This window comes from Natrix helvetica, assembly GCF_964273705.1.
Source record: "Natrix helvetica genome assembly, chromosome: 4".
NCBI lineage: Eukaryota > Metazoa > Chordata > Lepidosauria > Squamata > Natricidae > Natrix > Natrix helvetica.
In genome coordinates this window covers 93,177,097-93,204,122 of record NC_138550.1, presented here as the reverse complement: position 1 = coordinate 93,204,122, position 27,026 = coordinate 93,177,097, and the positions used below count along the sequence as shown (strand labels likewise).

General features: G+C 38.1%; 1 protein-coding gene across 2 annotated transcripts in view; it reads right to left on the bottom strand.

Moving 5' to 3' along the window:
* Window positions 1-27,026, bottom strand: part of TNFRSF11A (TNF receptor superfamily member 11a) — a 48,159-nt gene that overhangs the window by 4,302 nt on the left and 16,831 nt on the right. The window contains exons 3-10 of one of the 2 annotated variants that reach the window (XM_081951856.1): window positions 17,286-17,367; window positions 14,925-15,050; window positions 12,360-12,503; window positions 11,657-11,750; window positions 9,452-9,543; window positions 6,240-6,362; window positions 3,962-4,011; window positions 2,850-3,657 (exon numbers count right to left, since the gene is read on the bottom strand). In XM_081951856.1, coding sequence (XP_081807982.1) covers window positions 2,850-3,657; window positions 3,962-4,011; window positions 6,240-6,362; window positions 9,452-9,543; window positions 11,657-11,750; window positions 12,360-12,503; window positions 14,925-15,050; window positions 17,286-17,367 — 1,519 coding nt within the window. The remainder of the gene's footprint in view (window positions 1-2,849; window positions 3,658-3,961; window positions 4,012-6,239; window positions 6,363-9,451; window positions 9,544-11,656; window positions 11,751-12,359; window positions 12,504-14,924; window positions 15,051-17,285; window positions 17,368-27,026) is intronic. The other variant, XM_081951857.1, reaches the window with a different exon arrangement.

Below are 27,026 nucleotides of genomic sequence, written 5' to 3'. Positions count from 1 at the left end.
GACAACACTTAGGCAACCTGATCATCTAACTACTGTTAAGACATCTGCACCAGACTCTAATCCTATGTCAGAAAAAAAACTTATAGACAATTCCTTCCCTGATTCTTGCTGATGTATACATTTCTACTAGCTGTAGAAAAATGGAGGTGATGCCCTATTTTAAAAAGACAGAAAACATTTTCCATTTTCCAAGGCAATCTCTTAGAGAAACATTTACTTTTCATGTGAGAAATATGATTTCTCATCAATTTTTGATTAATAATTTAGAGTGGTGCAAAAACAGATAAATTATGGGCTCCTGATCTAAACTAACTAGGAACTGAAGAAGAGGAAGAAGGGTGAGAAGAGTTATATTGCTAAGGAATTAATTACCAGAAGAGGAAAATTTTGAAAATGCAACATGATTTCCAGGCCTCATCCAATATTATGTGAATGTTGTGTTCACTGCATGAGCGTCTCGCCCATCTGCTCCTGAGATTCTTCCAAATATTTGATTTAAATTTGGAGAGAGTGCAGAGATTAAAAAGGGAAGGGTATTCTGGTCCACTGATAGGTCTCACTGAATGCAATGCTTGGAAATCACTGGGATTGACTCTGCAGGTAGTCCTTGTTTAATGCATACTTTTTCAGTGACTGAAGTTACGTTGGTGCTGAACGTACCTTATGACTAGTCCTTGTACTTACATCACTTGCTGTGTTCCCATGATCATATGGTTGTGATCCAGAGGCTTAGTGCCTGGCTCACAATTACAAGAAAAGTTAATGGGGAAGCCACCAGGAAGTCTCAAACGGCAACCATGTAATTCCTCACTTAAAAATCATGTGATTTCACTTAACAACAGCAATTAGAAGTGCCAGAATTTCCACTGCTAAATCATGCGGTATTAGCTTGACCACTGCATCACTTAGCAACGGAAATTCTGGTCCCAATTACCCTCATCATAGGTTGTTACCTATAAAACCCTACCTGGCATACAGCCTGGTTTATTGAGCAACTATAAGTGGGGTCCCCAACCCCCGAGCGGCAGCCTACTACCAGGCCGTGGCCTGTTCGAAACCGGGCCTTGGGAGAGATGGGCAAGTGTGAGTGGAGCTTCACGTGCAAACTCAAGTGCCCTCTGGTCACCTGAGAGGAGCTTCACGCACGAGCCAAGTGCCTTCCACTTGCACGAGTTGAGCTTTGTGAGTGCAAGCACCCTCCATTCGCGAAGGTCCATTTGCATGAGTGGAAGGTGGGTGTTCCTGCCACTCACGCAAATGGACCTATGTGCGTACACATGGCCTGACATTCACATGTTGTTGTCCCCCTGCTAGGACGGGCTGCCAAGCTGCAAAGGTTAGGGACCTCTGTCCTGTAGCATATGCCTGTCAATCTGATCCAGCAGGAATGGCACTTTCCAGGTTTCTTCCATTAAGCACTCTCATTTATCAAGACCCTGGAAGTGTGCCTTCTCTATAGCACCACCTGCTGCCTAGAATGAATTATTCCCAAGTTTAATGAATTGTGGTTATCATTATGAATACTCCATATTTTGTTTAGCAGGATAACAGTCAAGGGGGAGAGAATAATTATTCATCAAATTATCCTGAAAATATTGTTCAAGTGCTTCTATACAAAATCTTCTCTACACTCGCATTAAACGACAGTATCTACTATTATAGCTAATTGCTTGTCAACTGTAAATGATGAGGGCCATAGCCCAGCATATTTGGAAAATGTACAATATAGTAAAAAGGATGCCATAAAAAAGTATGACTAATATTTTCATCTCCTTTAGTTGTACCTCTCTATTTGTAATTGGAGGTTCACTGTGGATTTTTTCCCCTTTTAACCACCACCACAACATTGGCTAGCCAACTAGCTTGACCAAGGTAAAGACTGCCAAAAAGCATACTTTGTTTGCTGGGTGGAGAAAAACCACTGGCACTAGAATATAATCACATTGGGTCTAACCTTTCCCATATCCCAGAGAAAAATAAATGTTATTTAAATGATCTTTAAAATTAACTTCTAGATTAACATGCAGAGCCGAACTTACTATGAAGCAATATGAAGTAATTGCTTAAACATGATTTTCCACTTTTCTGCCTCTAGCTTACGTTTTTATACTGTATTCTCAAAAATGAGTAACGAACAGATATAATTTCAATGTTCAGATTTGCATAGATCTAAGGTCTACAATGCCTTCATTTGACTTGCCTTTCTTCTTCGTCTTCTGCATTGACCTCCAGAATTGTATATACTGCTACATCTATATGTCGTCTTTACTTCAATACAGAAATTGTTTCCTATTTATTTAATTTCCCAACATAATCTACTCAGATCTCTTTGTCCCCCATATAAATATTAACAATGTTCTTGTCTTCATTTAGCTTTTTTCAATATAGAGTGGGTGCTGCAATCTGCTCTGTAGGTGCTTAATAATATCTATCCCTCACTATCAATAAAAGCAGGCAGTGTGGTGGCTCAGGAGTTAAGACAGTGGGCTTGTTGGCTGGAAACAGCAGCCCAAGTTTGAGACTTGAGTGCCACACAATGTATGAACTTTCATCCTCACTCCATTTCCTCAAACACCTAGCAATTCGAAAGCATGCAAATGTAAGTAGAGAGAAAGGTACCACTTTGGTGGAAAGGTAACAGCACTATGTACAAGGTAACAGCGCTCTGCGATGTAATGCTGACTACATGACATTGGAAATGTCTTCAAACAGCGCTGGCTCAATGGCCTTGAAACGCAGATGAGCTCCGTCCCCTATTGTCAGTAATGACTAGTGGAATAGAATCCGCAGGGACTCCTTTACCTTTTTTTTTTACTAAGAATAAAGTGGGCTTCATATAGAGGGCTTACCAGATGCTGCTGGTGGATCTGAAACATTGTAGCTTGACTCCGATGTTCTTTTTGTATTCTGGTCCTTTCCATCAGATGAGTCACTTTGGTCTCCAATATTGTTTGCTGACCCATTTTGGTCTACCGAAGATGATTTCAAGCCACAGGTGCCTAGCAGAGAAGATCCATTTTCTTTTAAGGAATCTGTGGCATTGTCCAGTTCGTTAGGAGGTTGTCTATAAGATGAGCTAGCAAAGCTATGCTTTTCTTCAGACGATATCAGGGAAGTACCTGCATCTTCATTATCAACCTCTCTCACCTTAGCACAAGTGAAATGATTACAAGAACCCTGCTGGTATTTGTGTGAGGAAGCATGAATAGGATCCATTGCACATGATGGGTTTAAGCAACAGCAGTGTACTAATTCCTCCAGATTTTCCGTTCCTGTGAAGAAGTAATTCAAGCTATCGTTCTCTCCCACTTCTAGCGGTTCAGAGAAGGGTGATGTGGGTTTGTTATCAGATTGGCTGACTAAAGGTAAGTAACATTGCCCATGGAATACTTTGTCTGTGTATTCATCTTCCGTAGGAATCTGTCTAAAGTGGTCATCTTCAGAAATGGTAGTTAGAAACAATGCCGGGAAATTTTCTCTTGATCCGTAAAGTATTTTCTCAGGATCATCTTTTCTACTCAGGAGGTGCTCACATGGGTAATGTATCTCATCTGGAAAGCAATATTTGTCAAGATCCGGCAAATAAGTGTCTCCCAAAAGCTGGAGGCCAGCAGGATGTGCTACATTTGTGTTTATAAAGGTATCACAAGAAGAATCCTGCAAAAAAAAAAGAATATACCGTTTCCTATAGTAGTAGTGATAATCTGTTAAGTAAACCCAGCAAACTGCAGACAAATTGCAACAATTTTTTAAAAATTCCTATGGCTTAAAGCCAAGGGAGTCTTTGTGGTTTTTTGTTTCTTATACTTCCATCATTTCCTTTTGACCTTTTGTTAACCAGTTTTACAAATTACAACTTTATTTCACCACTTAAAGAATTCTCCAACAAAGATATCAGAAGAGAGCAAACCAGGAAAAAAACATGAAAAGGTATAAACATCCATAAAGTCTTAGAATTCACCTTTTTCCCTTTTATTTGGTGGCATATTTCCTGTGCCCAGTATTGTAAATCTGCTGGAAGGAAATATAGAAACAGTATTCAGTTAGATTCTAGCATTTTAGCAGAATATTAGTGAACCACAAATGCAACTATACATATTATGGCTAGCTGTATAAAAAAATATTTACAAAACACTTATAAACATTCAATATTAAAGATCGGATTGAACTATTTATTCACAGTGAACCGTCAGGTTGAGACATATTATCATAATAGATATATAACATTAAATTTTCTGACAGAGTGAAGCGCACTTAAAGTATTAATTTCAATAGACTTGTACACTTGCTGCAATTGTGTTCACTGACTTAAGAATAAGTGAGAAAGATGACACATATGCACAAATTAAGAAAGCTTGCATAATTCATTCTTAAATATTATGGTGTCAATTTGTTTTTAAATATACTTTGCTAAAAATAGTTCGCTTTTTGAAGGGTTTGTGGTAAAATGTGAGCTGCAAAATGATTCCTGATGCCCCCCCTTCACTCTACAAATGGAAGATGTGTCTATCTCGACAATCTATCCATGACTAAAACAGAACATTCCATATCACTTGGGTCTTTGTTCCATATCATGTGCCATCAATTTATGACTGACTTGCTAATGACCTAGCTGTATGCGGGTGATTGGTTGGCTAGTCTGTTGCAAGGAATATCACATGCATTACCAAAAGAACAATTGTATATATATATAGTACTAGGAAGAGTTGAAAAGAAAAGAAAAACAATTGAACTGCTGCCATTAGCTCAGCTGAGGAAATGGGTTTCATGAGTTTACCGGGAAATATATTCTATGGATTTGGTTATAACAACACACACACACACACATACATACACACATACATACACACATACACACATATACATACATACACATACACACACACAATGTGTATATAGCAAACAAACTGCTTGGTTTTTTAATGTGGATGAATGCGTTTGTTTATGCCTGTTGCTGAAAGAAAGTCATATACAGATTTAATTATTAGACTAAAAAAGTTAGTATGTCTACTGTCTGCAAATTAAAATATCATTCTCTTGCCCTAAAATTCTAAATGATACGTACAAAGTAATCAAATTCAGAAACTACTATGCCTTGATTTGCTCTAGGAGTTCCTCCCTTTCATTTAGAGAAGGGGTGTCAAACTTGCGGCGTCACGTTGTAACGTGACGTATCGTGACTCCCCCCCCTTCGCTAAAATGGGGGTGAGCAGGGCTAGCATGTGATGCATCCGGCTCGCGGGCTGTGAGTTTGACACTCCTGATTTAGAGGAGTCTTCCCAGAGAGCAGGAGCCACTTCACCTTGACTGACACTCAATTTTAAAATTGAATTGTTTCAGGTTGGCCCATAGCCTTAAGACAGCGCCCAATTCAGATGTAAAGCCATTTTATCCGTATTTAGCTGCATCAAACCAGCCTCAAAGTCATATTTTCAGCTTCAGAAAATCTATTGATTATGAGTGCGATGGAGACAAATAGCCCAGTTACAGCAATTTCTTATGAGGAGTCCTATTATTTCAGTGGAGGAAGCAAAGTGCAATTACTTGCAATTAAATCTTCCTTTGAAACAGACATAAATGTTTGTGTGCCGGTCAGCCGCCCTTCTAGAACCTGACACACAAGATGATATAGATATGAAGATCAATGAATTGGGCAATACTTTCATAATTGCACACTTTCATTATTTCCATTAATAAAGCACCTATGGGTATAGCACTTTTCATTTAATTTTGGCTCAAGAAATAGCTTGAGAGAGTTACTTCTCAAGTTGTAAGAGGGACAGAGTCCTTAGCTGTAGATCGGGGTTACACAATTTGCAGCCTTATGTGTCCTCCCCCCAATTTTTCATGCAACACAGACGTTATTAAATATATAGGCAGTAATCACAATCAACTCTATTTAATTTTAATTCTAACTTGAATATGTCAAACTTGGATTTTATCCTGCCTGTGGCAACTTCTTTGCTCTGGCCTCACTTTTTCAGCTGCAGCTGCCAAGATACCACCCAAAAGCCAAGTATGACCTTCAGCCTAGAAAACATTACACGCTCCTGCATAGCCTTAGATCACAAGGGTACATTTGTGAAAACTGCAATGAACGTCTAAAAGTTAGAACTTAAATGATATATAAAAAGAAAAATGTAAAAAAGTACCCTGACTTTTATAATTAAGAGATTTGAATTAAAATGTCTGTTAAATGTAGTTTTTATAATAATATGAGGTCGTTAGGTGTTACGTACCTGTCAATAGTTTTCCCTTACTTCGATAATATACAGTAAGGATAATTATACCAGCCAAGGCAATGAGGAGGAATGGAACAATCAACACATAAAATAATTTCTTGTTTTCTGGAAAATGAAAAACTGACAATGAATTATAAAGTTTAGATTCAGGAAATACCGTTTTGGATCTGCTTTTTAAACAAAAAACAAACCTGCTTCTTAATCAAGTAGTACAGGGAAACATTATTGAAAATAGAAACATGATAGGACAAACTAGAAGCTGGTTATAGTTTATAGTATGTGCAATTTTCAATCTATGCTTGCACTATTTGTGTCCTGAAAGATAATTCACACACACCCTACCCACATCTAAGATTAACTTTTAGCCATGAATTTTTGTGCTGGGAAACGTAGATACAATGTTAAGATATTTTGAAGGTATTGTGCATGGTCCACCTCATTTTGGAGTAAGTCATACTATGGTCCTGTACAAAACTGCTGAGCTATAGTCACGGAAATAGCTCAAGTTGTTGATGATTTGTTCAGAGTCCAACATATCTGAGTACATGAGGGGCAGAAGAACAAGAATAGGCTCTATTCCATGGGTACATATATTATCCTAGTAGTTTTCAACTTAGCTGGTTCTGTAAAGTAGCCTAGAATAGAGGCCCCCCCAACCTTTTGGGCATCAGGGACTGGTTCCGTAGAGAGAGTTTTTTTCCGTGGACTGGAGGGGGTATGGTTTCATGTGCTGCCTGCATCCTGCAGATGGGGCTTCGCTTGTTTGTGCGGCCCAGTTTCTGGCATGCCATGGACCAGTGCCAGTCCATGGACTGGGGGCTGCGGACCCCTGGCATAAAAGATACTGAGCTTTATTGGTAGTTCATGCTTTATGATGGCAATTAGGATCATTGCTAAGCAACGTAGCCAGGAAGCACAATGTTATGTGACTGCACTGCTTAGTGGCAACAGTTCCAGCACTTCCTATTGTTGACCAAATTCCATGCCTTCATTAAGTGTGTTATCATGTGGTCATCTTTTGTAATCTGCTAGTTTCCCCATTGAGTAGTTTGTTGGAAGCTAGGAGTTGTGAGCCAATCGCCAAGAGTCTGGATCTCAATCATGTGACTGCAGGGATTTGGTAACAGCCCCAATTATGAGGACTGGTTGTAAATGCCACTCATTCAGTGCTGTTGTAACTTTAAACAGTCACTGAACAAGTAGTTGTTAAAGGAACGCTACCTGTAACTGGATCTTTAAAACTTATAATAACAATAAATAATAATATGTAAATGTATTTCTTTGAAAAACTGAAGTTTTTCTGTATATCACAGCAGGACACAGATATTCTGAACATTGCTAAATGGCATTTAAGATATGAATTCTGAGAACCAGTGTGTTAACTAATAAAGTTGTGGGTTATGCCTATCCAATTTAAATTGATTAAGTTTTTCCCTTTTTAGGCCTCTTGTATTCTAATTAAAATAGAACTGGGCAACCCATAAACCCAGCCCCAATTTTGTTAACCCAGAGAGCTGGGTTATGTTGCCAAGAACTGGCAGAAAAAAATATCAATTTCTGATAACAGTATTTAATTTATTTTGCATCTTTAAATCTTTGCAAACAAATATCTGTTGGGAAATATCCACTATCTCAACCTGCCCACTACAATAATCTGTTCCAATGATCTTCCCGTGATCAGCCTTTGTCAAGCATGAAAGATCAAGTCCACAGCTGCAAGTCCATTAATTTAAATTGATTTAATGCTAAGCAGCCTATACATAGGAATCTTCTCAACTAATGGTTAATACCTGTTTGGAGTTAGATAAAGTGTCTAAAGAATTCAAAGGGGGGTTGGACTTTATGTAGAGATTCTACCCTGAGCCCTCTTTTAATTCCACCTCCAGGTTCTGTCACCCCTTCTCCTACATCATTATCCATTCATCTCCATCTAGTTTATCCATTTTATTCCTCTTCTTCAACTTCCCTCAACTTTGCCAAACACAGTTATTATTTATTTATGTTGTTTGTGGACATTCCATACTCAGACTCTCTTGAGTTATCTTTGCTTTTTTTCCCAGGCTGGGTATTTTCAGCTTTTGTGTCAGATAATCCTGTAGATTGACCATGCTGATCAGCTCTGAAGCACATTACAGGTAATCCTATGTACTCAGAAAGTCTTCCTGGCTGGAAAATTCCAACATGCTGTTACTCAGTGCTGCAATATCAAAGCTGTCCAGCCCAAAACATCCTTGGGATATTTTGAAGGTTGTTCAGGATGGGATGTATATTTCAGGCAATCTGAAAACCCTCTTAACCTGGAAGCATTTCAATCTGCTCCCAAGATACTAGAATGCCATTGCTTCAGGCTACCCAAATTTCTTTACTGAGACAAATTGGATGGGTTGTCTGCTTTGACAATGCAATCACCTCATCTCAACAGCCCAATTCCTATGTTGAATAGGATCTTCATTACTTCGTAAGGGCCAACTGACCTCCATTTTTCTTTATTTTGTCTCCTGCCGTACGCAATTCTCATATAATCATTTATTATTAATCTAAAGTGGCCCATTCATGTCCACCAAATTCATTCACTTCATTTATGCATTTACAATTTTTAATTGTTCTTGGTTCATGCTTTTCATGTTAAAATTGCATATGTCCTTGTAAAACAGGAAACTGCTTTCAATACTGACACCATCAGTGATTAGATTTTCTTTGGTCTAGTCATGTCATCACATTCAGTTCTAGTCACACGAATTCAATATATTTCCCCAATAATTGGAAAAGTGCTTCACATTCTCATCGTATGGCACTTAAACTTTACTTCATATTTCAGCCATGCTCATATACATTTGTTGTCAAAATACCAAAGCAATTTGCCATTTCTTTTCTGGAGTTTAATTGTGGAGTTCCTACTTAATAGGCAAGTTGGCTTTCCTTATGCCCCTAGACCCCTCTACCTGTCCTAAGTTTTGTTGTGGATTTTTATTAGTATCACTCTTACCTTTTAGAATTTTATTTGGACTGATTAGCTACCCAACACCAATGGATTCTTACCAGCAATGAGACCCTACCAGGAGCTCTTGCTAACATCACTCATAGCATTACTGAAGCTATTGAGCAGTTCACCATATCTTGGGATGAAACCAAGATAAAGGGTAACTTTAATTATGGAAATGCCAGAAAATCTTAAAATAATATGGTTCAGTTGGTGCTTTTATATTTACCATCTTCCGAATGTGTTTTTTCTTGTATCTTACAAACTGCATCAGACAAATTGTTCCCAGGAATCTTTTCCTCAGTTCCCAAAGCTGTGCAACTAAATGAAATAAAATGGAATGATAAATTATATTGTTTTTGGATGAGACATGCTAATAAAGTAAAGTATGTTTTGGAGAACATACTAATAGCATAAAGAGGTAGTGAGGCAATGCTTAATGCAATGACATTCATACCTCATATTCTATTTCCTTTAGTATATTTTTGTGTTCTTTAGATATGATAGATTCCTGCCAGCCTATAAGGTGGATCAGATCAAGAATCAGATTCCACAGGAAGACTAGAATTATATTAAAATACCGTAGGCTGTAATAACAGAATTTTATAAGCCTGATTATACTTTACTTCTCTCCTTTTTATATCCCAGTGAACTAGGAAGAATCCTACATGATATTTTCCAAATACTATCTTGTTTCCCAGGCTTTAAAGAATGCTTTAACCCTCTTTGCTTATATATGATATTTCCTTATTTTCCCAGAGTCACCTGGATTCTCTACAACTGTCCCATAATTCCCCACCATAAGGGAATGGTATGGTCTATCAAGGCTATCTGATGTGGAGAGAAGCAGAATGTACAAGGCTGACATTGATATTATGACAAAAGAGGAAAAAGAAAAACAATTTCATATATAATACTTAATATCTAAGGAAGTTCAAAACCAAATTTGTAAATATTTATTCTTACACTATTTAGTCCTGTTAGTCTCATATAGGACTGTGAGAATTAATGATCATTAAGGAAGCCTGTTGGTTTTCTGCAGCAAGCCAATGATTGCATTCGCACATATAGATCTCACACTATGCCAGAATTTTTAAAGCAAGTTTTGTTGAGTCAGGTTATCATGACATATCATACAGTAACATTATGTCATAACAGATGGGTTTACAATAAATTGCATTACGCTGATCCCTACCTGCTACTCAGTTAAAGCAAATTTTAAAATACTTCAACCAACATTTCTGGCTTTTTAGACTGGTGGAGGGAGAGGGGATGGTTCCGTGCAAGTGGCCAGCAAGTGCATGCACAGCTTCTTTTGTGTAAATGGTGTGCATGCATGCCTGTTGTTCACTTAAATGTGCATGCATGCTCGCCTGCTGCTTGTGCAAATGAGGACGCACACGTACGCTCACTGGCAGTTTCTGCAGCCTGGTTTCAAACCCCTCATGGCCCCCTAGTCGGTCGCGGCCCACAAGTTGGGGACCCCTGTCTTAAATGGTCTTTTCATACTTAAATGAACCATTAATTTTTCAGTTTATTCAATTCATTTTAACTAATGAAAAGAAAGGAATGGAAGAGAAATGAATTTCCTTAATTTCAAAGAGTAAACAATATTCCTACTTCCTTTTTGTTTCACGATCTATTTCTCATTTTCCTATTGCTGTGTTTCTCAACCTCAGCAATTTTAAGATATGTGGACTTTATCTCCCAAGGAATTCTGGGAGATGAAGTCTCTACATGTTAAAGTTGCTGAGGTGGAAAAACACTACCCTACTGGAGGTCTTGAAAGGGATGCGGTGGCTCAGTGGCTAAGACGCTGAGCTTGTTGATCTGGAAGGTCGGCGGTTTGAATCCCTAGTGCTGCATAATAGAGTGAGCTCCCATTACTTGTCCCAGCTTCTGCCAACCTAGCAGTTCAAAAATATGTAAAAATGCAAGTAGAAAAATAGGAACCACCTTTGGTGGGAAGGTAACAGCGTTCTGTGCGCCTTTGGCATTTAGTCATGCCGACCACATGACCACAGAGACGTCTTTGGACAGTGCTGGGTTTTTGGCTTTGAAACAGAGATGATCACCACCCCCTAGAGTCGGAAACGACTAGCACATATGTGCGAGGGGAACATTTACCTTTATCTTACTGCAGGTTTCAATTTTACATAAAACACAAATACTTAAGAATTGGGGCTGAGAAAAGAAGCAAATGCAGCCATTATTACAAAATTAAAGCTATTTTAATATGCATATGTTCATGTCACTAAACATGCATGATCAAATAAGTGAGGATTTCTAGATTCTAATGTTCAGAAACGAACAATGACAAATTATTTCATTTTCTGCAACCAACATCAGTGTTTCTAAATACAACACAACACAGACATCTAAGGATTTCCTTTGTGTCATTATTAGTGCACTGTTACATGTACATGAAACTTACTTTGTCCAGGCTTTGCATGCATCAGTTGCAGAGGAGACATTAGAAAAATAACCAGTGGGACATAGTACGCACACTGTATTCTTGTCTTGCTGTACTGTGGAAATATAACAACACACTGAGCATAGCACCACTTCTCTGAAAAGCATCACTTGAAAACAATTTGCTGATAACGAAATATTTAAGATGTATTTTGGCACACACTGAAGTGTTACTATTTAGAACACTTCCGCCTTTTTGACTATTTATTGGATAAAATATAACACTGGTTTTTAAATATTTCAAAGCATTGGAAACAAGCACACAGATTATTTTTGCGTATAAGCAGGTTCACATACATACAGATATACACCTACATTTTCATGCTATTATAATACCAAGAATGAGCTAAATAACCAACATGCTGTTTAAGTATTATTTAGGGAGACTATTTCTCCCATGATAAAACTGTTAACTATCAGACAAAATAATAATAAAAAATAAGATATAAAATTAGAAGTTTAATTGAGGCATATCACCCAGGACTGAAATTTACCTGAATTTCAGTGGCATAATTTTAGGTATCTAATATTCAACAATGTGGAAGAAACTCTCTAAGAAGTTTCATTATCAGGACACCTCCACTGTCAATCCAGCTCATCAGTAGTACACGCAGCAGGGTTGACAAATAAAACAAAACTTTCAAAGATGTTAATTTAAATCTTACTGGGAAATTTCACTCCAGAGCCAGGAGCGCATTTTGTGTTTCGCCGACAACAATCACAGTCTCTGTTCCAATGGTAGCCAGCAGTACAGGCACATTGTCTTTGGAATGTGCTGTTTCCTGGAATCACTTCTATTAAGGCTTTTCCTTTAAATGCAAAAAAAGGGGAAAGCAGGTGGAAATTAAAGTTGACATAAAGTTTGTAACATAACAGACCCACAAAGAGCATTCTTTTCAAGTGAGGCAATGTTGCTGCTTGCATAATGTAGAGATTTCCTGATTTAAGAACAATTCTGAATGTTTGCCAGTTGCAATTCAAAGTGACATACAAGGAACAAGTATTAGCTGCTATGTCAAGTATTAAGCAATAATAAGAATTCAAACTGTCGATCGATGGTATTGTAAATGAAACTATAGGGAAACAAGTAAATATGTGGTAAGTGGTGAGAATTGAAGAGAGTCTTATGGAAAAACTAAGTGTTGTGGTTTATTGAAAAAAAATGTCTAGAATTCAATGTCACAGTTGATCATGATGTTGCTCAATGTTGTAGGAGGTTATAAGGGTCACACAAGAAATCTCTTTATGGAGGCTAAATGGATGATTTAAACACCGTGTTTCCCCGAAAATACGACCTGTCCTGAAACTAAAGCCTTGCCACATTTTTCACGTGGGCAAAAATATAAGCCCACCCCTGAAAATAAACCCCCTGGACAACTCCCCCCTCCATCCAGGCAGAGCACCGCTCAATGACATAGCAGTATCCTGAAGGCACCAAGCTGCAGGAGTCGGGGGGGGAAGAAAGGCGCTCACATTGCTTGCCGCCTTCGGGATACCGCTAGGTTGGGGACTGGCATTCTGCCTGGCCGGAGGGGGGAGTTGCCTGGTGGCTGCTCCTTGTAAACTAGCTCCCGAAGAGTCTGGGCCCAGCTCTCCTTGAAGCAGCCGCCACCGCGCTCTGAGCATAACGACTTCTCTGGCTCCAAACTCGGCTGCCGAGTCTTCCAGCAGCGGCCGCTCTAGGAGTGCGCTCTATGGTTGTGGGCTGGCTGCTGGAAGACTCTGTAAGAGTCGCGCAACCCCCTTCTCCAGCCGGGTAGAGCTCCATGCACTCACGTAGGGGGTATCCCTAATGTGCCAAGCCATGGGAGCTGGGGAGCAGGCAGAGCACCATGTGGCTTGGTGCCTTAGGGATACCCCCTAGGTCAGTGAATGGTGCTCTGTCCGGCTGGAGAGGGGGTATGCCGGGTGGTTGCTCGTGAGCTTGGTCACTTCATGGCTGCTTCACCCCTGAGGCTGTGCCCGGCTCTTCAGGGGCCAGTTCGCAAGGGAGCAGCCACCTGGCAACCCCAAAACAATAAGCCCTCCCCCATAATAAGCCCAAGGCCATATTTTGTAAGGAAAAAGAAAATAAGACCCTGTCGTATTTTCAGGGAAACACGGTAGACATGTCCTTTTTCTTGTAGGATTTCAAATATGGTGCCTAAACGAACTCAAGTAATACCCACCTTTTGCTTGGGTATCTAAGAAAGACATCCTTACCTAATTAAAAAAAAAATTACAATATAGTTATAGCCCTGTATTTTGAAGCTGACAAGTGTCCTTGAATTAAGGGCTGATGAAGAACATTCTACATCAGGGATCCCCAACCCTGGGCCATGGCATGCCAGAAATGAGGCTGCTTAAACAAATGAAGCCTAATCCGTCGGAGGCAGTCAGCACACGTAACCATGCCCCTTCCAGTCCGTAGAAAAACCTCTCTCCATGGAACCAGTTCCTGGTGCCCAAAAGGTTGCGGGCTGCTGTTCTACAGAACTAAAGGGTATGGCAGAGAGCCAAGGGTATTCTTTCTTTCTGTTTTGCTGTATGTTTTGCTTTGGTGAGATATATGTGTCTATGCTCAGCTCGTGGCATGCTTGTTTCTTTGTGTTGAATATTTCACAATCAGTCCAAATCAATCCATTTCAGGATGATTTGAAGAGTGTCTTATGGAAAAACTGAATGTTCATGGTTTACTGCAGAAAAAAAATGGACTAGAATTGAATGTCACAGCTGAGCATGATGTTGTTCAATGTTGTAGGAAGTCATGCGGGTCTCTTCATTGAAGATTATGTGTTGTAATTTACCATGCTGGTCCAGTACAGACTGATAGATGTTTCCAACTTCTCAGTCAAGGGTTAAGAGAATCTAACTGACACCAAACTCAGGATTGGAACCTGGGTCCAAAGATACAATCTAAACTTTGATGTTCAAACCCCATCTTTTAAATACAGAATCTTGACTATGTTATGTATCTCAGACTGCATCAATTTGCCTTCTGGGATATTCGTATTTTTGTGACATGCTGTCATCTAAGCAGTTATTTTGTGAGAGTTGTCCTGATATCCTAAGAGATTTTGATTAAAGCTCAAAAAGATTTTGGGACCTCTGTTCTATTGCATATCCCTCTTTTCCAACTGTTCCTGTCCTGCCACCTCTACCAACTCAAAATAAAAGCCTTCATCTGCTGTCCTAAAAGTCATCTCCCTGACAAATGAGAAGCAATATAACAGTCCATGTGTTTCCCTTACCCCTATCACATATTTTATGAAGAAAGCACTTCTCCTCTTCATTCCAAATGTCCATATACTCATTTGAGCCACAGGGTTTGCATACAGTCTCTGAAAAGGCAGTGCATTTTTTGGCCATGTACATTCCTGAGAAGAATAACAGAAAAGAGTGATGAAATGTTAAATACTTCAGAATTAGCAATATTGGCTCTCTCAGGCCTACATAGATCATCTTAGTGGAGTCAGAACATGGCAAAATATGGCCAATTATGACTGATTAAGTGGGCTGAACAACCAAAGAACATTATAATGCCATCAAGTTAGGTGCTTATTACATTATCAGAATCAAACACTTGCTTAATCAAATTGATTTAACCACAGAATTGGACAATTCATAGTGAAGCATGTAGCTAGCTTGGATATGAGGTACTAAACAATCACTGTCTATGTAAAACACGGAATTCAAAAATGTTTTTAATATGCCATCTCCCTGCCTTATATGCGAGAACTTATACAGTAGATTATTCAGTTATTGTTTTCCATTTGTAATACAGGTAGTCCTTGACTTACAACAGTTCACTTAGTGACTGTTCAAAGTTGCAACAGCACTGAAAAAGTGACTTATGACCATTTTTCACACTTTTGACCGCTGCTGCATCCCCACAGTCATGTGATCAAAATTTAGATGCTTTTGCAACTGGTTCATATTTATGATAGTTGCAATGACCCGGAATCATATGATCAGTTTTTTTTGCTTCTGATAAGCAATGTCAATGGAAAAGCCAGATTCATTTAACAACCATGTTACTAATTTAACAACTGCAGTGATTCACTTAACGACTGTGGCAAGAAAAATAGTAAAACTCACTTAACAAATGTTTCACTTAGCATCATAAATTTTGTGCTAAATTGTGGTTGTAAGTTGAGGACTACCTGTATCCCCACATTTTCCCATTATCTGTATTTCAAAAATTCAGAGAAAAGGGAGAAATAAGCACACAATGGCTTTTCACTTTATAACAGAATTTGTCTGGAAGCACCACAAGTCTTTCAAGTTCTTCCTTGAAGGCATCTTCTGATTGGTTTTAAATACTGAAGCTATGATTCATTCTCTTTAAATAGCTTGTGTGATTCAGAAGCACTGTCTGTTCTGAGCATGACCACCTAGGAGGAAATTGTTCAAAATGAGTTGAGTTCAGAAAGCTTTTCTAAACTGACTTATCCTTTGAGATTCAAGGTTTTCCCAACTGCTGTGTAGAACCCATATTCCTAAATATCAGTGCGGAAGACATGGCATTGATAAATTAACCAATGCAGAATACACAGCTTGAGGAGATAACTGGAAAACACAGTTCTGAGTAGCCTCTAAATCTTCCTTCATATAATAAAAGCTATCTTTAAAATTCTATTTTTTAACCAGGAATATAAATCTCTGTTAGTTATCTCAATAGGTAAACATTCTACAATTTTGCTTTTCAAATTACCATTACAGATTCAACCTGCATATAATGGGATACCAGTAATACTGAGCTAGTTACTGTTCAGATTCCTGATTTTATGAGGAAAAATTGTCTGAATGAAACATTTGTGGGCTAAGGATTCTATTTTGCCCTCAACTACAGCTCTCCCTATACTCAAATTACCTCAAAGATTTCACTTTACTATATTGGAATGGAAAGGATTACATACTCCTATAATAGTCCTGCTAAGTGTATCTAATTAATTTTAAACATATAAAGATAATCCTTGACGTCCGACCAGAATTGAGTTCAGAATTTTGGTCCTAAGTAATTGTAGTCATCAATGACCTGACACAAAATTGCAACTATTCTTGGAGTCATTAAGCAAATCACCTGGTTATTTGGTGATCCATGTAGTCATTAAGTGAAACTAGCATATCCAATGGGTGTTTTTATTGGAAAACAGCAAAAAACATCATAAATTGATGTCTTGATGACTGCAAGACTCTGCAATCAGTTATAAGCGCAAGACAGTTGCCAAGTGTCTGAAATGTGACCACCTTACGTGTATATGTTTGCTTGTGTGTAGGAATCATAACTTCAAGGACAAGTCATATGTAGTTGTTTTTGAAGTCCGTGGTAATTTCAAACAGTTGTTATACAACAACTTGCTATGTTAGGACTGTCTGTAACTCACTCTTTGAATTTTGCTCCACAGGTTGGCATTGAAACCCAAGTGTGGGTTTCACCCTCAAAATGTTTGCAGTTCTGCTCTTGAGAGACATAAAAAGTGTTGTAAGGATGCAATCCACCCTCTCCTTAATGAGATATCAGATTTTTTTTTAAAAAAATAATGAGATTATTCTTTCACTTACAAATCAATTTTGACTTAAGTGTGAGAAAAATGTTGTTAGCGTATTACCTGGTTCACATTTGATGCAGCACTGGCCAGAATATTCATAATGTTGCTCACTGCTACAAGAAGGCTTGACTTGTAAATACAGCTGAAGGACAGAACAGAACAATAATAATACCTTAGTTGCTTTTAATTTAAGACATCTTTCAAGGATACCCAAGTTTTATTTCAAATTTAAAGTATACATTTATATCAGTACAATGACGCCGGTCTTCGTTCATTTGCTACATTTCAGGTATGTTGTACAATGATTTCCACCGTATTCCCAACTAGGAGAATAGATGTTATAAATCAACATTTCAGAACTGCACAAATTTAGAAACAGCTGTACAGAGAGTCCTTGTTTAGTGATTGCTTCGTACAGCAACTGTAGTTAAATGATTTTGAAAAAAATTGAACTAATGCTCATATTTATGATCTTCACATCTTTCTCTCTCATATATTTGCCATTGCAGTCAGTTAACACGCACTGTCCTGTGCCTGACCGCTGTTCTACCCCACGGAGATTAAGCTAACCAAGCTATCTTTTTCTAAGCTGTTTTTCTTAGGACCACAGTGCTTCCCTAAAAAGTCCTCATAACAAGTTAGCAAGTTCAGCAATGCGACCATAATTAGTTGATTAGAACCCTCTAGCTCAGTGGTTCTCAACCTGTGGGTCGGGACCCCTTTGGGGGTCGAACGACCCTTTCACAGGGGTTGCCTAAAACCATCGGAAAACACATATTTTCGATGGTCTTAGGAACCGAGACACCAATTTTATGGTTGGGGGTCACCACAACGTGAGGAACTGTGTTAAAGAGTTGCGGCATTGGGAAGGTTGAGAACCACTGCTCTAGCTGCTTGTAGTTGCTGCTTGGAATTGACAAAACCCTAATTATTTTCACACTAAAGGTTTTGTTCACCTCCTAAACCAAGAGCACTAGGCAAAGAGCTGGTGGTAGTGCATTCCTTTCAATGTGTATTCTCCAATGTGTGTCTGTTTATTCTGTTGCATTCCCTTCCTCTCCTCTGAATGCAAATTCAAAAATCAATTATCTTGCTAATTATTTAGAATTAGTATTCTAAAACAGGGCTGTTAAACCCGCAGCCTGCAGACGGATATGTCACGTGCTGGCCATGCCCACATCTAGTTTAGCAAAGGGGGGAAAAGTCACGATACATCACGTGACACTGCTGTGACGATGCGAGTTTGACACCGCTGTTCTAAAGGGTGGGGAGTTCACCCAACAATTTGGGATTGTATCCTTCTTACGCTGTAAAGCGAAGCTGAGGTAAAATTGTAAGCACACTTGTAGTCCTGCAATTTTTCACTTAGCAACTGACTTGTCAGTTCTAATTTTGTTCGCTAAACAAGTACTACCTTTATATGAAAATATATAACTGATGACTTATAACTACTTTTGGACCTATTTTCTGCCTTTATGTTTAAGTTTACCATATCTGGGTGGCTAAAATCCAAGAAAACACTAGATGGCAGCACAGAGAAACAATAAACTCTCTTTGCTGCCGTTTACAGGTCATCCACATTTTTGCAGCTGGATTTACCTCCTCTTTGGCTCCTATTCCTTCTGGGCTGCTATTTTAGGTAGTTCCATATAAAGTGTTAATATTAAGGCAACCTACTTGCATTAAAAAAGGTAATTAACTGCATAGTGAATATGGAGAAAATTAAACTAAGAGCTCTGGGCACATGAAGAATGGGCAGAAAAAGTGAGAAAACAGGCATTATCATGTTGTCTCACAACCTAACTGTAGCAGCCCAAGATAGATTAAAGACTTTAAAAACTCTAAGGTTTTTTTTTAAAGTAGCATTTTCCAGAATGTACAAACATATTTGTTTTATCCTTGTAGGTCTTTAGTCAATCCCAAACTTGAATTGCCACTTTTCTGGACACAATGGTATAATGCTTCTATTATAGGTACCTATTTTTTTTAAATCTAAATTATGTTCACACTGGGCACAGGGGGGGAATATAAAAAAGCTTCTTCTGACAGTTCCTGCTTGAAAATTGAGTAACTTTCAACATATGCAGTTCTTTTAAGTAGACTAAATCAGTATTAATGCATGCTTCATAGAATTTCATTTCATCAGAAAATAATGCAAGTGAGATGGGGAATTTCCCAATTCTCAGAAGTTATAAAATCCACTCCCTTCTAACCATGATAAGTAATGAACTATACTTTTGTGATATTTTGCAGTAGTTGTTTGGGACTGTTTGAACAACTCACTCAAATAGTCACACCTTTCATGCACCTGGACTTGGTTAAAAACTAATATGCACATTTAATCAAGAAATAAGGCAACTCCTTAGCAAAATGTATAACGTAACAAGATAGATCTAACTTTATTGAAGCCTTGGCAATCTTTTATATAAACTCTTTATTCAGGAAAGGGGAGAGTTACACAATTGAGCCCCTCACACATATGTGCTAGTCCTTCCCAACTCTAGGGGGCGGTGCTCATCTCCGATTCAAAGCCGAAGAGCCAGTGCTGTCCAAAGACGTCTCCGTGGTCATGTGGCTGACATGACTAAACGCTGAAGGCGCACGGAACGTTGTTACCTTCCCACCAAGGTGGTCCCTATTTTTCTACTTGCATTTTTACATGCTTTCGAACTGCTAGGTTGGCAGAAACTGGGACAAATAATGGGAGCTCACTCTATTATGCAGTGCTAGGGGTTCAAACTGCTGAACTGCCGACCTTCTGATCAACAAGCTCAGCATCTTAGCCACTGAGCCACCGCGTCCCTATATGGACAATAAACAAATGATGAAATGATATAACCATGTCATGATATCATACCATACAGGTAGTCCTCAATTTACAATCGGTGGTTTATTGACCATTCAAAGTCACAATGGCACATGAAAAAAGTGACTTATGACTGTTTACACTTACAACCATTGCAGCATTCCCATGGTCGTGTGATCAAAATTCAAATGCTTGGAAACAGTCATATTTATGATGGTTTCATAGGCTCATGTGATCACCTTCTGACAAGCCAAGTCAATGGGAAGCCAGATTCACTGACCAACCACGTTACTAACTTAGCAACTGCAGTGATTCACTTAACTGTGGAAAGAAAGGTGGTAAATGGGACAAAACTCACTTAGCAACTGTCTCGCTTAGCAACAGAAGTATTGGGCTCAATTGTGCCCATAAGTCAAGAACTCTCTGTAACTATATAATTTCTACAACAGTTAGCTAGACAATGGAGTTATTATTAAGAAAAGTAGACACAGGACTCAAAGCAATTGATATATTTTATTCTGATGAGATTATCTAGTTTGGTAATGAAATGTTTTCAAAAAAACTACCAAGTTCAGATAATACTACTAAGGACCACATGTTTTATTTTTTTATAATTAAACTCAGCTTAATTTCTAAAAAACAAATGGCAGAGAATAGCCATTTTTCTGATTTGTGTTCTTTTCTATCACAATCTCTTGAACGATGTATATTTGTGAATAATTTAAATATTCCATAGGTCCCTTTCAAAGTAAACTAACTTTGTATGAGTAACCATAACTATATTATAGCGCTTTCTGTTAAGTCACCTAAATGTTTTGGTTTTGTTCACATTACCAAAACACATGAAATGGCTTGTGTAGTTTTGGCACAGGTTAGCCATTGTGGTTTATCTAATAATCCTGACAATTATGGACAGATGGAACTTTGAATGACTAGGAAATTGAGCTTCAGCCTCCTCCAAACAACAATGGGCATAATTTAATATAAAAATGTTATTGTCTAATATTCTTGTTAATAAAATATCCAAACTCTCCTTTTAAATAACACTGGTTTAAAAAAAATAATGATTTAAATGCAACAATTTAGTAGAAAAGGGGCTAAGGAAGCATATGCTGTCATGGATATTCGATCCAACATAAATCTATTAAAGTGATATCAATAGGACAAAGGCTGTGTCCTTATTACAATGTGGTGGCATATCATGTTGAGCCTTATTTTTTTAGATATCCCAATTGATTTACCACTGTTAGGATTAATTAATTAAGTGTAGGCCACCTCTCTTATGCAATAGATGATTTGCAATTATTGTGTGCAAACGATCCTAGGGGAAATTTTACAACAAAGTCGGTAAAATATCAATAAAACAAGCATATCTTTAGTACAAAGGTTCATCAGATACAGGCAAATGGATAGGAAGCTGTCACAAATAGCTGTAGCAGCATGTCTCCAAATTCTCAAAAGATGACAATGTTAAGAGAAAGAGAATGGAGCATGCCTGCCCTATCCAACTTAAGAGATACTCTTTAAGGGAGAGGAAGTCCTGCAATAAGCACACTTTTCAAACTCAAGAAACTGGCGCTTACAAAGTTTGCATTCATAAAATGTGATTTGAAAAAAATATCACGCTTTGTTCAGTCTAAAAGTTCCTCTTTATCAGAGAGATTTAACAATGACTTCTTAGAGGTTAACAAGGGCAAAGTCCTTTACTTTAAGGAACAATTTGCAAAACTCCAAAAAACACAGAGTCAAATTGTAAAGAGTAGCAGGAAACCTAAGCACACTCAAACCAGTTCCTTTTTCTTTCCTTTCTTTTTAGTATTATAGCAACTCACAAACCTATTCTCCAAACATTTGTAGCAAAAGGAAGTCTTGTTGCTACGTGTTTTTTAATTACCCTCTACTTTCTTTGAAGATGAATTTTTGTATAACAAATTGTTTACTTCCTTGATACAGTCCACAATAAAGCAATAAAAGACTATTTCCCCTTTTTATTATGATGTACAACCAAACCCCCCCTCTCCCCCAAATCAACTACCTTGCCCCTTACTTATCTTGATGAGTTTATTGCTGAGACTTTTAATGATTTATATATAACATAGTACATAAGTACACTAATGCATTGCAGTATAAGTATTTATAACCAGAATAAAGTTGCTGTCAGGGCAGCCTCCATCAGTAACCAAGAAAGAAACCACTCAACTCCATATTTCAGAATACTTTTACTGGTTATGAGTAGATAGCAGCTAGCAAAGCAAGATCTGAGGCAAAAGTGCCTGTAATCATAGATATCAATATGTGACCCAACTCCCTCCCCCTAGTAACCCCATCCCCCAGTCCAATCCGCACACCCCACAGGTGTCATGTGGGCTGCAGCTTCAAAACCCATTATCAGGTTGGTATGCCAGACGGTTGGCCTTGGCGGCAATTCCACTATCTGCAGCATGCGCAGTAGATGGTGAGAAAACCACTCCCTTCTTCATTCACTCCTGTGCTTAAGCTTACCCTCCCAAATACCATGTTATCTCCCCCCTTCCCCATTTCAATGGCAGCCGAAAGCAAGCAGCAAAGCAGAGGCTGATAGTCACATTTAATTCAATGGGACTTACCCCCAGCTTAAGCATGCACAAAATTGAAGTTTTCACTTCAATGTCAGATATATATTTTTTCCTCTTAAAAATGCTTCAGTTCAGTTATATTTAACAGTAGATATATTTAGTAATAAACAAACCAGAAACATTTTAGCAATGTTAGTGAAAATAATATAATGGTTCTACTAGAGTTCCCTCTATTTGTGTGGTCTGGCATCTCTTCTCTCCTCATACTAATTTACTTCACTATTTTACACATACAAACACTCACTCTCACAAGTATCATTTTGGGACATATATCCAATAACAGGCCCCTGGACATAGTATAAAATGGTTCAAATGAATAAAAAACAACCAAAGGTAAAATGCATAAATTAATCAATTGGTATCAGATGAGGATCCCTAGGGACATGGTGGCTCAATGGCTAAGACGTTGAGCTTGTCAATCAGAAGGTTGACAGTTCAGTAGTTCGAATCCCTAGTGCTGTGTAACGGGGTGAGCTCCCGTTACTTGTCCCAGCTTCTGCCAACCTAGCAGTTCAAAAGCACATAAAAAATGCAAGTAGAAAAATAGGGACCGCTTTGGTGGGAAGGTAACAGCGCTCCATGCGCCCTCAGTGTTTAGTCATGCCGGCCACTTGACCACAGAGACATTTTTGGACAGCACTGGCTCTTCGGCTTAGAAATGGAGATGAGCGCAGCCCCTAGAGCCGGGAACCACTAGCACACATGTGTTTGGGAACCTTTACCTTAACAGATGAGGAAGAAATTAGATCAAATATATAAAACATGCATTGATTGATCACATTTTTTTATTACCATAGAAGAAATTGCCCCAAAGTGTATCCTTTTGTAAAATGTTACTTTTAAGTGGGTTACACTCATGCTTCCACATGGGATACACCTGTTCGCAAGATCTGTCGGTCAGAATCCTGATACCCAATACTATTCTTTCCCCTCTGTCTGGCACTGTCATAAAAATATATACCCAACTTAAGGAAGTCAGTACAATAGGAAATGACTGTATCAGCAGAATCCAACTAATTACTTTTAAAACGATTTTTCAAAAAAAAAAATCAAAATTATTAAAAATAATTGTCATGTGACAAAGCTACGAAATTTTGGAGTGAGATTCATATTTTAATACAGAAAATTCTTAACGTGGCGATAAAGATGAAACCAGAAACTTTTCTTTTGAGTTTAATGGAGAAAGACTTGGGAAAAATATTGGAACTTTGATCTTACAGTATATATTGATAGCAGCAAGACTACTGTAGGCAAAAAATATTTCAATTCCCACCATGGATGAATGACTACAGAAGATGATGGAGTCGCCAGAAATGGCTAAATTGACCGTTTTGATCAATGGAAATAATGTAGGTACTATTGTTGCTACATGGAGACTGCTTCTGGACTTCGTGCTTGAGGTGGGGAAAAAATGAAACTTTGATTTTGGGTTTTACTGATTAGACTGATTAGTTTTTATAGAAACAGCTATAGTTTATATTATTATGGAAAAGTAAAAAGTTGAGATTCAATGTTAATGCTTTATTTTACCGCAACAGAGGAAGTGGGAAGTCAATACTTCTTTTTTTCTTTTCTCCCCTCCCTTCACTTCTCTTTCCCCTTCTCTCTCTCACTGTGTCTTATTTGCTTTTGCATTTTTGTATTTTATTCTATAATCTAATGAGAAGTTTAAAGAGAAAAAAAATGTAAAAAATTATTAATCAATGTCACTTACATTGGGAATCCACAGGCCACTAAACTTACTTTTCGCTCAGTTGATTGTGAGCAAGGCACATTATCGGTAGAGGATAGAGTTTATTCTATTCCTCCTTTTCGAAGGGAAATAAAACCTGACCAAGCAATCTAGGGAGTTTCCATGGATCTTTTGATGGACCGATGTGAGCCAATAATGTTGTGGATTTTTTTTTATAATACTAAGATCATTTTAAAAGCTGTTTGTTTAAACTCCACCTGTTTTGCAAAAGTAACCATATCAATTTGAAGTTAGCAAGACACAACCTGCTGTGATAAGCGGTTGCAACAACCAGATGGAGTATAAAAACCTGGCACCTTTAAACCATACAAATAATTAGCTGTTCAGATGCATCACTGTTTTCAGTTTTGTCATTAGATAGTAAAGGCCCAAGAGTTTTGAAGATTTTTTTAAAAAAATAAGGTCTTGGTGGAAGACTCTTAGTTTCTTGGTTACACCAGGGATGTGCGGTCAGGGGAGGCAGGGGAGGCAGAGCCTCACCACTCTCATCATGAAAATAAAAAAAGGGAAAAGGGAAAAGATGCTGAGGAGCCTTCTGCACACATGGTCCGGGAATGGGACCACGTATGCAGGAGGCTCCTCTAGCCTCAGCCTCCCTCCTGCACACGTGGTCCCATTTCCTGCCTTCCTGAGTCAACATGAAGGGGACCACGGAGCATGAGCCACAGTCCCACGGAGTGCACTCCGTGGTCCCCTTCATGTTGACTCAGGAGTCAGGAAGGAGGGGAATGGGACCATGTGTGCAGGAGGCTGAGGCAGCTTCAGCCTCCTGCACACGTGGTCCCATTCCCGGCCTTCCTGAGTCAACATGAAGGGGACCGCGGCTCGCGCTGATGACATCACCAGCCTCACCAGCCATAAACCTCACCGCATGTCACTGGGTTACACTGGATATCAGCTATTAACCAGTGGACTAATAATTAGCCCAGATAACTTGATTGTAGATTGAAAAACATTTTTTGTTATTTGTTGGTCTTTACAAAATATTTATATAAATATAATATTTATTCAAAGAGCAGTACACTGTTGGGGAAACATAATCCTTTTCCTATCTTTTTTAAAATTGTATTTATCCATTTTTTCCCTTAAACATACATAGGGGCTGAATGAACAGTATATTGCTTGAGTCATTTTAGGTTTACAAAATAATAATAATTCTGATGTTAATGATAATAGTTGAAATAATAATAGTAATAATAATGATCAATATAAGTATGCCATATATGCTATATATATAATATATTACAATTAACATGTAGACGCAAATGTTAGAAGTTGAAAGACTATTATCAGATATACCTGAATAGTACAATTATTGGTATTAGTATTGAGCATAAAGTAAATTGATCATTATTATTACTATTATTTCAACTATTATCATTAATATCAGAATTATTATTATTTTGTAAACTTAAAATGACTCTTCCTATTTTTCTGAATTAGAATGGTAGCAATAGATGAATATCATCTATTGTCCTCATAGTCCTCGACTTGCCACCACAATTGAGCCCAAAATTTATGTCAAGTGAATCATTTGTTAAGTGAGTTTTACCCTGTTTTACAACCTTGCTTAAGTGAATCACTGCAGTTGATAAAGTTGTTAAGTGAATCTGGCTTCCCCATTGATTTTGCTTGTCAGAAGGTCACAAAAAGGGAACACATGACCCTCGGACACAGCAAAGGTCATAAGTTTGAGTCAGTTGCCAAGCCTCTGAATTTTGATCACATGATCCTGGGGATACTGCAAAGGTTGTAACTGTGAAAAACAGTCAGAAGTCACTTTTTGCAGTGCCGTTGTAACTTTGAACGGTCACTAAATCAATTGTTGTAAGTTGAGGACTGTTAGGGGGGAGTTCCACCCTGAATTAACGAAGCGTGGACCGTGGCTTTCCTTGTAGCATACTTTTGAATAAGCAAAAAAATAAAACCCGAAAGCAAGATCTAATAAAAAACATTTTTAATATAAAAGAAAATAAAAATACAAAAAGTGCTAACTCAATAAACTACATTTTGGCAAAGATATATGCCTGTCTCCTTCGGCAGGCGAACGGAAGATCAGAAGAGAAAGTTAAGGAATGTGAATGAGCATGCGTTCTAAATCACTTGCAGATAAGGACTGGAGCATGCGCAATAAATCTCAGCACAGCTAAGCAAACCAATTAACGCAGTGACAAGGACTACCTGTACTCTTTTTTTATTACAGGTGACATACAATGGTCTTGTTCAAACTATGACATGCTATTATGATGCCACCAAGCTCCAATTGCAAAGTCGGATCTTGAACTCAAATGGATGAGCAGAATGACATCAATAACTTTTAAATCTTTTTTTCATTCTTAATGTGTGTATCTACAAAACAGAAGTGAAATTTGGTGGAGTTAATCTTTGGGAGATAATTTTAGTTTTAATAGGAGATTCCATTTTCAAGCCAAAGGACTTGCTTTCTGTTCACTGGAACATTAGCTCTCTCATTAAAAAAAAAAACGAAGGCTGGGAAAGAATAATAGCTATTTATTCTACACAATATTTGCATCCAGTACCATGCTCTGTTAAAGAATTGATAAGACATGCACAACTACCATAAATTCTTGCATTCTAAGCCAAACCTTGATTTGTTAACCCAATAC